At 48.7% G+C, this 11,298-nt stretch overlaps 1 protein-coding gene across 2 annotated transcripts; it reads right to left on the reverse strand.

The window, feature by feature from the left end:
- Positions 1-7,023: 7,023 nt before the first annotated feature.
- On the reverse strand, positions 7,024-10,995 carry LOC123069729 (acyl-CoA-binding domain-containing protein 4). 2 transcript variants are annotated; one of them, XM_044492666.1, is made up of 9 exons: positions 10,394-10,995; positions 9,479-10,012; positions 9,271-9,336; positions 8,991-9,157; positions 8,763-8,910; positions 8,135-8,222; positions 7,709-8,049; positions 7,482-7,586; positions 7,024-7,387 (listed from the first exon to the last, which is right to left on the reverse strand). In XM_044492666.1, the coding sequence occupies exons 1-9, from the start codon at positions 10,505-10,507 to the stop codon at positions 7,136-7,138; spliced, it is 1,815 nt and encodes a 604-aa protein (XP_044348601.1). In that variant the 5' UTR covers positions 10,508-10,995; the 3' UTR covers positions 7,024-7,135. The 2 variants fall into 2 exon arrangements, with proteins under 2 accessions (XP_044348601.1, XP_044348600.1); XM_044492665.1 differs by having other exon boundaries at positions 8,135-8,225; positions 10,394-10,990.
- Positions 10,996-11,298: the final 303 nt, after the last annotated feature.

Below are 11,298 nucleotides of genomic sequence, written 5' to 3' on the forward strand. Positions count from 1 at the left end.
AGATCGAACGGTCACAGTTTCGGGAATGTTATCAGGCGAACAAGCCCAGTTTTTCTTTTCTTCCTATATACAAAAAAGTATGCTACTTGGTGTCGGCTTAGTCAACAAATGATTGTGCCAACCTTGACCGTTTGATTGACATTCAACGTCTATCGTGTTTCTTCATTCTCTTCTTCCTTGATCCGCCAAAGCCAAACCAGTGCCGGCGGGACCGCCTGCTCCCGCCTCCCACGGCTGGCTGTCCTGCCGCGCACACATCATGGCCACATCGCACCCTAAAACTCTGCGCATCTTCCCCCTGCTGTTCATTCCCTTCCGAGGCCTCACCATCGTCCTCCGCCTTGGTTCGCTCGCTACGGCGTCGCCCTCTGGTGTTGTCAACATGGTCAACAACCAAGAGGAATAAGGAGATGACTGTACATGGTGAGGATGACAGTAGGGGCCCAGCAGCGCGCGCAGTAATTTTGTTTTTTCGGGATGGGGAAGGGTATCAACTGGGTTGTGCGGGACCTGTGGCTCGTCTAGCCCAGGCTTTTATTTCATATGTTTAGCACATGACCAGCCCAATTTGTTTTTTTCCTTTCTGAAAATGGCTAGCCATCTATTTTGTTTTTTGCAGAATAACCAACGTAGGCCTACTTGCTTTTCTGCGCCCTGCTGTTGGAAATATGCCCTAGAGGCAATAATAAAATGATTATTATTATATTTCCTCATTCATGATAATTGTCTTTTATTCATGCTATAATTGTGTTATCCGGAAATCGTAATACATATGTGAATACATAGACCACAACATGTCCCTAGTGAGCCTCTAGTTGACTAGCTCGTTTATCAATAGATGGTCACGGTTTCCTGACCATGGACATTGGATGTCATTGATAACGGGATCACATTATTGGGAGAATGATGTGATGGACAAGACCCAATCCTAAGCATAGCACAAGATCGTGTAGTTCGTTTGCTAAAGCTTTTCCAATGTCAAGTATCATTTGCTTAGACCATGAGATCGTGTAACTCCCGGATGCCGTAGGAGTGCTTTGGGTGTACCAAATGTCACAACATAACTGGGTGACTATAAAGGTATACTACAGGTATCTCCAAAAGTGTGTGTTGGGTTGACACGGATCGAGACTGGGATTTGTCACTCCATATGACGGAGAGGTATCTCTGGGCCCACTCGGTAATGCATCATCATAATGAGCTCAAAGTGACTAAGTGGTTGGTCACGGGATCATGCATTACGGTACGAGTAAAGTGACTTGCCGGTAACGAGATTGAACGAGGTATTGGGATACCGACGATCGAATCTCGGATAAGTAACGTACCGATTGACAAAGGGAATTGTATACGGGATTACTTGAATATACAAAGCCTTTATTCTCGATAAAGGGAGCTTTTATTATCTTAAAAATATAGCATCAAGAGTATACAAAGCCTGATGCTCTATAAAGAGGTATTGGTCTTGTATATATATCTCCCGATGGTGCTATTTTGAGAAGCCTCATGCCTCTTAAAACATTATTTGCACAATAATCAAAGCCGAATATGCAATGCCATTAGACTTGGTGCTTTTAGTTGCATAGGTGCTACACATGTTGAGGCTTTTAGTGATTCGTTATGAGTAGTGCAAGAAATATCCAAGGTTTACCAATGCTTTGATGAATCACTTCTAGTTTATCTTGAGGTATGACTATATGCAAAATTTACCTTAGGTTGCTTTAATATTGCTTATATATCTAGACATGACAATTGGAGAGCAAATGAGTTGGCACAACAAGAATCCAACTACCATGTTGATCATGGTCTATTGCATATCTATCAATAGCCGATGCTTGGCCTCACTGACGTAGGTAAGCCCGAACCAAAGCCCACAGCTTCAACCACTATTGAAATTTTTATGCAGGTGAAAGCAATGATTGTTCATTCTTGATTATCTATGAAATCCCAGCGAAAGGGTGAACAATATGGTCCGGGGGATGGCTTTGAGATACATATCTATGAAACTTTATCACCGGATTGTTAATGAAGTTGAGAATGTTTCACCCAAGTTTGCATCAAGGGTTCAAACAAGTAATGGTCGATATATACTTATCTACCTAAGAACGTACGAAATGGACGATCAAGTGTTGACATCACCCTTAGAAAAAGCTCCGTGCACATTATTTTCGGCACACAAGCTTTGCCGAAAAACAGGGGGGCATGAGTTGACACCAGATTTGGCATGGTTAAAAACTTAATTAAGATGGCCTCAAATGGAAAAGTTCTCAATATGTGAAAGTTCCGTATAGCCAAAATGAGAAAACTTTGAAGTTTGGGTCATCAACATCCGATCTCATCTAAAGGGCCGAAAACGTGCTCGAAGTACTAAGATTTTGGCACTCAGAGTATTGTTTGGCCAATTACACCTCCAAGACGGTCTCATATGAGAAAATTTTCTACATGAATTGTCTTCGTCTTGTCGAAACGGTCGATTTTGATATAAAACCGGTCTTAATCCAAGGTCATATGCAAAATTCAAATCCATCGAAGTGTGACCCTACCACGAGCCAAAAGTGGTGCGTCTCATCAGACAGCCATATAACTGATGTCTTATGGGCAGCGCCACTGATTGCCTGTTTTTGCACGAGCGATTCGACCCTGAATATGACCTTGAATCAAAAAACATTTAACAAGAAAGTTGTCCGCCTCGTCGAAGCGGTTAAATTTTCTTTTAAGCTCAGTTTCATCCAAGGTCGTTTGTGGCTTGTAGGATTCAAAAACCGAACTATTGTCTTAGACTTATCTAAATCCGAGTTTGGTTGATTTTGGAAGGGCTTAGATGAAATTTGAAGTCCTTTTCTTGTACAGGAAGTCTAGCCGCCTCATAAAAAAATGAAAGGTGACGGCTGATTGAACAACACACAATCGACAAAAACCATCTACTTTTTATCTTTTCTCCTTAACCCTTTTTTTTTCTTTTTTTTCGAAAAGGGGGGGTACCCCGGCCTCTGCATCAAGAATGATGCATACGGCCCTCTTATTAACCAAAGCAGCAAAGTGTGCATACAAGGTTCCATAGTCTCAAAATCAAACAAAGAAAATGCAGCCCATATCGACACACAGACTAGCCAGAAATAAAATGCCACAACCGGCTGGCTAAAGAAGATAGGAAAACTAATTGCCTATCCTATTACATGACTGTCATCCAAACCGGTTGAAGATAACCCGAGCAGCCATCTCCCATCGGGTAGACCCAGTAACCAAATACTCCCTGGCCTCCATCGGAGTGAGTGACGACCACAAACGGATCAAAGCCGTAGCTCGGAATAGAACCTGCAAAAAATGAATTCGTGGTGTTTTGTTAAAAACCAAATCATTTCTGCACAACCAGATGGTCCACATCAACGCACAAACTCCCACCCGAATATGCCTTGCTAATGCAGAATCAATCCCATTAAGCCAAGTCCCAAATAAAGCGGTAACCGTGGTGGGTGGAGTAATATTAAAGGCAATATGCACCATCTGCCATAGAACCTTAGCTAGCGGGCAATCAAAAAAGAGATGTTTAATTGTCTCATCTCGATCACAGAAACTACACCTAGTAGGTCCTGTCCAATTACGCTTTATCAAATTGTCCTTTGTGAGAATGACTTGTTTATGCACAAACCACATAAACACTTTTATTTTCAAAGGAACTTTAACATCCCATACCTTTTTGGGCGTTGGAATAGAACTTGAGTTAATAACATCAAGATACATTGACCTCACTGTAAATACCCCATTCTTGGTCAACTTCCAGCGTAATACATCAGGTTGGTCAGAGAGTTGGACCTCCATTAGTCTCCTTACTAACTGGAGCCAAACCTCCCAACGATTGCCCACTAACGACCGTCTAAACTGAATATTAAGGGGGATAGTTTGAAATACCGTTGCCACGAACACCTCTCGTCGTTGCGCAATACGATATAAAGAAGGATACTGCATAGCCAAGGGCGAGTCACCCAGCCAAGAATCCTCCCAGAAACGTGTAGTAGCACCATTTCCAAGGACCACTTTTGTCCTATTAAACAGTAATACTTTGACTTTCATTAGTCCCTTCCAGAAAGGCGAATCAGTCGGCCTAACTGATACCTGCGATAACGTTCTAGTCTGGAGGTACTTGCTGCGAATGATTTGCGCCCACATTGCTTCAGTACCGGACGCGAGCTTCCACAACCACTTACTAAGAAGGCATCTGTTCTTAACCTCTAGATTCTCAATACCAAGCCCACCTTGGTCTTTGGGTCGACAGATAATATCCCACTTAGCAAGCCGGTATTTTCTTTTGTGCTCATCACCCTGCCAAAAGAAACGTGATCGATAAAAGTCCAGTCTTTTCCTAACACCCACTGGAACTTCAAAGAAAGATAAGAGGAACATAGGCATACTTGTGAGCACCGAGTTAATCAAGATTAACCGGCCTCCGTATGACATGAGCTTACCCTTCCAGCAGCTCAGTTTCTTCTCAAATCGATCCTCGACACACTTCCACTCTTTTCTCCTTAACCCTAATTCTTCTTCTCGTTCTTCGTTTGTAGTGCCGCGACCTCGAGGCCCTAGGGGCGATCAGGTCGACCTAGGGCAGCCCATAGCCGCCGCGCGCCCTGGTATGGTCTCTCTCGGGCGTGTGGGCTTTCGGATTTACAAAAGCGCCAACCAGATTGCTTGCATAACGTGATTCCGAACGGGTTTCCCTCAACGTGAGCGTCAGCTGCGGCGTATCACCACCGGCATCGAGGATACATGGTGACATGTTCGTGCTAACAACATCCATGAATGGGCATGCTCGAGTGGGAAACGGGGTGGAATTTGCTGCATTTTGGAGCGAAGCGCGGCGTGGCCATTAATTGACGCTCTTCCTGGTGGATATGGGATATGCAGCTAGTGCATTGACAAGGGAGAAAGCGGCAGCCATACGAACAACCACACCATTGACTAGGCTACACGCGGGAGGAAAGGCCGAGCTGAAACTTCCCTCCAGCTCTAGCTCTAATAGTTCACTCCCCCAGCCTTCAAATATGGAGGCTTGCGGACGGGATATGGTGCACGCTCCATAAATTATACAGGCCGAGTGCTGGGTGACGACTCTGTTAGCACTAATCTTGTTAGTTAGGTGCGTGCGTGTGTGTCAAGCTGTTGGTGTAGACGCGTAGGTAGTGGGAGCAGTAGTCGTGGCCGTTGGACGCCGGCCGCATCGTGCGTGTATGAGCGCGTTGTGCGCAGCGGCCTGGGCGGACGGATCGCGAGCTAGGTGGGCAGTCGTGTGTGCGTGCGCATGTGCTTAGCCTGGGTATAAATAGCCCCATGTACTGATCGTTGTGGATCGAAGTGAGCCATATAGCCATTGCAAAAAGAAAAAGATTGGGGCGTTCATGTGCCCACGACGGCGTTTGTGCGCCGGCCCGAGAGAAGATTAGGGTGTCTGTGCCGCCCACGGCGGCGTTCGTGCGCCGGCTGAGACAACTTTGTGTCTCATGTTCTTCTTCTTCCACCTCTGTTCGAGTGAGAGGAGAGGTAGCTAGAGGTCTTCGGTTTCAACAATCGGTATTCAGAGCCAAGTTCGAGGGGCGGCCGCGGCGAGCGGCGTTGTCCGCGGAGCGCGCAGCGGACCTATGTGGCGTGCGGAGAGCGCGGTGGCGCGAGGCACGGAGGTGCAGCACGGCCGCGCACGAAGCTGCGGGTTTCGGCAGCGGCAGCGAGTGGCTCTCGACGGGGCGCAGCGCGGCGATAGCTGCATCGGCGGCGGTGCGCGACAACGGCCGTCGAGGTGGACGCGTTGCACGACATCTGCAGCGGCTCGTGCTGGAAGCACACGGTGGCGTCGGGCGGCAGCAACCATGGCGACGAGCTTGTCGCGTCGGGCGCATGTATGGGCGCGCGCCGAGCGCGCTGGGCGCGTCGGGTCCACGGCGGGTCGTGCGTGTGCGTGCATGTGGTGTGCACGGGTGTGTGTTCTGTTGGCGAGATCAGGGGGAGCGTGGAGTTGGTCCTAGGCGGGCTCGCACGACCCGGACGTGTGCGTGCATGTCGTGGGAGTGGGCAGAGCGGGCCGGACCAGGCGCTCGGTGTGAACTGGGGCGTGGGGTACGTGCCCTGGCGCGCCCCAGGGTATAAGAACCCCCCGTATGCGTTGTAACAGGTGTGGCTCGAGTTCGTGCTTGAGGAAATCGTCCGTTGTTGCGGCTGGGGGCGTCAATGCGCCGGGAAGAGAAGTTACGGCGTGTGTCATCGGAGCTTGGCGTTTGTCGCCAAGGAAGAAGATGGAGTCCACGTCAAACTTGGTGGTGGTCGTGGTGGCGGCCATGACAAAGACGATGACTGGAGCTGCAACAACTCCGGCAACGGCAACGGGTGTCAAGATTAGGGTGAAAATTGTTAGCACTAATCTTGTTAGTTAGGTGTGTGCGTGTGTGTCAAGCCGTAGACGGAGTGCTTGTTAGTTAGGTGTGTGCGTGTGTGTCAAGCCGTTGGCGTAGACGCATAGGTAGTGGGAGCAATACTCGTGGCCATTGGACGCCGGCCGCGTCGTGCGTGTATGAGCGCGTCGGCCGGCCGCGTCGTGCGTGTATGAGCGCGTCGGCCTGGGCGGACGAATCGCGAGCTAGGTGGGCAGTCGTGTGTGCGTGCGCATGTGCTTAGCCTGGGTATAAATACCCCCATGTACTGATCGTTGTGGATTGAAGTGTGAAGTGAGCCATGTAGCCATTGCAAAGAGAAAAAGATTGGGGGCGGCATTCGTGCGCGGGCCCGAGAGAAGATTAGGGCGTCTGTGCGCCCACAACAGCGTCCGTGCGCCGGCCTGGGAAAACTTTGCGTCTCGTGTTCTTCCACCTCCGTTTGAGTGAGAGGTGAGGTAGCTAAAGGGCTTCGATTCTAGCAGACTCTTTTAGAGTGTGGTTTTCAGCCAAAACCATCCGTATTGATACGATTATTATGGTGATCCGGGCAGTTGACGACTCTGCTAGAGTTGGTCTAACACTAGACATAAGAGGCCGCAGTCGCAGAAATCCTAAAACCACGAAGGCTTATTTTCCTCAACTAGTAGAATATATTTTACAGAGCAAGTTCGGCAGACGAATGCGAGGAGCAGGATCTCAAAGTGTTCCCGAAAATAGGGTCAGTTGCCCCGTCCTGGGCCTCCGAGCGTGAGCACAACATGGTGAAGGTCACTGCCGCTTCTCTCCGGCTCGGACTTGACAACTCTGGCCGGGAAGCCACGCCGAGCATGGTGACTGTAGTCAGGCCGTACAAAGCCTGTGGCCTGCGGCAGCGGTCGGGCGTGAACCGGGAAGGCGTGCTGGTGCTGGGGAGGAATCGCCGAGCTATTGAGAATCTGATGCTGCATTACAGGTGCTGTTACTCCAGGTCCCTGACATTAAAAATGGCACAACCTCAATAACTTGTAGGAGTAGCACATCGTTACGTTTGTGATTAGTTCCAGATGGATGGATGGATAGGCTTACAGGAGCGAACAGAACGCCTCTGAAAAGCTGCCCACTGACGACGGCTGTGACGAGATACCCCGAGTCGAAAGCTCCATCAACCGTCCCGTGAACCTCAGCTCCAATCTGCAGATCAAACCACCAGACACGATAGCCATCAAGAAACATGCCCACATAAACTAAAACTCCCTTCCTCTGTAAAGAAATATAAGGAGGAGTTGTGTTGTGGAAGGGAGAGAGGCGCATACAAGAGGTGGACCGGATGGCCTGTGCTGCTTAGGCTCAGCTGTTAGGAACTGCATTTCGTGTCGTTGCTGCGGTGCAATGCCGCGGAGAAACTGGTCAGTCTTGATGCCTCCGCTAGTCCTTCGAGAACCGTTGGCGTTGAGACGAACCAACGGTTGCATTGCTGATGAGATTAACCCGTTAGGAGATCCTGTAATCATCTGAGCTCCATTCTGCTCCTGATCTTTTTCGGACTGGGAAGGGGACGAATGTTGGGACAGCGATAGTGAGTGCTCCTCCTGCTCCAACTCCATCTCATTTGGACCAGCATCTCCAGTTTTTCTTCTTTTCACATGCCCATTTTCTGAACATGTGAACCAACAAAATTATCGATAAATGCAAGACTTGACCAATAGAAATTGCTTTGGCAAGATGAGATATTCACTTACCTAGACCACGGAGGAAAGGGTTTCTTTGCTCAATTTCTGCTTCTCGAGGTTTATGACCGAATTCCGGGTTGCTTGGGCTTGCATCCTTCTGCTGTAGTACCATCCCATATTGTGTTTGCATAATCAGTAAGAATTTAACATCATGTTTGGAGTAATAATGGAAGGGAAATGTGTACTACTCCCTCCATACCATATAAATGTCGCTAATTTAGCACCAAGTTGTACTACTCCCTCCTTTCCAGTTTATAAGGCTCAATTCAAAAATCTCACCAACCAAGGTAGATGGTGAGTGGTGGAATACTTTTTGTAGTTTGCAAAAGCACCCAATTAATGTTCTTGTTTTCTCAAAAAAGTATGTTTACCAATGCATTAATTGCATGCAATGATTTAATGCACTTTGGAATGATTACATGCATTGGTCAATTTTCTCTTAATACTTGCATGCAATGATTTAATGCACTTTGGAATCTGAACATGTGATGGAAAACAACTAAATTGAGCCTCATAAAATGGTAAAACTAAAATTTTAAGATAAACCCTATAAACCGGAAAGGAGGGAGTACTACTTAATCAACGAGAATTAATTAATTAATATGGAATGGAGGGAGTAAAAGGTTAAGGTACTCACGTGTTGTGCTCTCAACAGTTTGTGCTTCTCCTGACTCCAGTGGTTGCTCAAAATCTTGCACATTGAGATGTTGTATCGGCCATTTGGATGCCCAGAGCCTAATTGCAGAACGAGTAGCTCATTCAGGGGCCGTTCATCTTCCCCGCATCTGTGCAATTTCAAGGTATGCCAAATTGGTACTGAAGCAAGTACTAGAATGTAAGTATTTGTTTGTGCAAGAAAGATTACCCTCCATAGATTGCAATATCAGTATTCATGATGACTGCTGAATGAGAAAACCGGCCCTGGGGTTGCTGCCCGCACGTCTCAAGTTGAGTCCAAGACCGATCAACCACATCAAGAATCCATGCATCACTGTAGTATTGCTTATCACCAACTCCTCCAATTACATAGATCTATATATACATACATACAGATAAGCTTTAGTATTTAGTACTCCAGTATTTAGGATGATTTATTTCTTCACGGAGTAGTAACGTTACTGTTTGTTTCAGTACATGGTGCTGACCTTAGATCCAATGCCAAGGGCTGCATGACCTGCCCGGACACCAGGTGAGGCTCCTTTTACTGAAAACTGTCAAGCAACGAAATGAGCATCAGAAATTCATCTACCCTAGGCATGCATCTGTCGGGGAGATGCTGAGGCCGGGGGTGATCCTCCTTCTTCAAAAAAGAAAAGATAAAAAAAAAAGACATGACAATGACATGACGCTTACCCTTGACCATGCCATGGTGCCCATGTCGAGCACGTCCACCTCGCCGTGGTAGCGGTCTCCGCAGTCCCCTCCGTAGACGAAGAGCCTGTTGCCGACCGTGACGGCGCCGTGGCTGTCCCTGGGCGCGGGGATGACCTCGTGGGCGACCTGTGGCGACGTCCACGTCATGGTGGGCAGGTCCAGCACGTGCACGTCGTTGAGGTAGTTCCCCTCCCCTTCCCCGCTCCCGCCGAAGACCACCAGCTTGTCGCCGCCGGCCGCCGTGGTGACGGTGTGGCTCTCCCTTGGCGAGGGCGGGGTCCCCTTGCAGGGAGGCCTGCTCCACTCCTTGGTGCGTAGGTCCAGCACGTGAAGGTCGTTCACCTTCTTGTTGCCGTTGGTGCCGCCGAAGACGAGCATCCGGTGGCCGATGAGCGCGGCGCCGTGGCTGTCCCGTGTCCCGGGCCTCTGCCCCTTGGTCGCCAGGGAGCTCCACGCCATTGTGTCAAGGTTGAGGGTGAGCACGTCGCTGAAATGCAGGCCGCCGCAGCATCCCTTGGATCAAAGAAAACATCATCTCATCGCTGCTGTAAATTTCTAGTAGTACTGCTTTTCACTCTGCGGCAATAAGTAATTTTTGCTACTACATCTGGGACTGGGAGTGGCAACATGACAAAACAAAGAGAACCCCGCAAGACAAGATTATTAACACACCAAAAAGGGCATTTCTTCCTGCCCAAAAAGAGACTGCAACCTAGAGTCTCTTTTTTTTTTATTGTAATCTCTAATCTGAAGAAAAGAAGAGAAACTAGCAGCAAAATGGAACTGACGAACTAGCTAGCATAGCAAGCCCAAGAGATATGATCAAAACAAGACAGAAATGCCAAGGAACAAGGCTTTTCAAGGATAAAGTGATTAATACATATACATACATACCCCGAAGACGTAAATGACTCCCTCGAAGAAGCAGGCAGAGTGCCCCCATCTCTCGGGAGGGTTGAAGCCGACCACCTTCGGGTACAGCCACATTGCCTTCCTCCTCCTCTCCATCTTCTTCTTCTTCTTTGATTCTCCCTCTTTCCCTCCCTCTCTCTGACTCTCCGTGTGTTTCAGTTGGTGAGACGAGAACCAAGGAAGGAGGAGAGAGCAGGAGGATATGGAAAGAGAAAGAGGGGGAGGTGGAAGAAAAATCGCAACAAATAGTCACACCAGAGGAGAGGAGGTCCCTGTTGCTGATGCGATTTGCCACAAAGCGGAGGGGAGCTGAGCTAGTGAGGCATCACACATCAATCGATCGATCAATCAATCAATCCATCCATCCATCCATCACTCGGACAGACATGGACAGGAAAAGATGGGTGCCCCTCAATTCATGTCCAAGGTTTGCAGCTCACTGTCACCACCAGTCCACCGCCACCCACTCACTCACTCACTATGCCAGCCCAGCCAACGATCAACAATGGATGGATGGATGGCACATCACACTGCTATACTCGCCCCCGCCTAGGAGTAGGAGTAGGAGTAGCAGGAGCAGTAGGAGTACCGACGGGCGACGGGAGGTGGAGTGGTGACTGACCATGACCATGCACGAGAGGCAAAGTGTTTTATGATGCCGTGTCGTCGCAGCTGTAGTGAGCACGGCATCTACGCAGAGAGCGTGTGTGCGTGGGGAAGCGTGCGCATAGGAATGTGTGACGCAGCAAGAAAGAGAGGAGTATCTAATTCAGCGAGCACTCCTATACGGTTTGGCTTGGTTTCTCTTCCTCTCTTGGCGGGGGCGGGCATACACTGACGCACCAAACGCCGTTGCTTGGTTTCCTTTCCTTGGAGGATGGACTAGT

This window comes from Triticum aestivum, chromosome 3B (assembly GCF_018294505.1).
Source record: "Triticum aestivum cultivar Chinese Spring chromosome 3B, IWGSC CS RefSeq v2.1, whole genome shotgun sequence".
Classification (NCBI taxonomy): Eukaryota; Viridiplantae; Streptophyta; class Magnoliopsida; order Poales; family Poaceae; genus Triticum; species Triticum aestivum.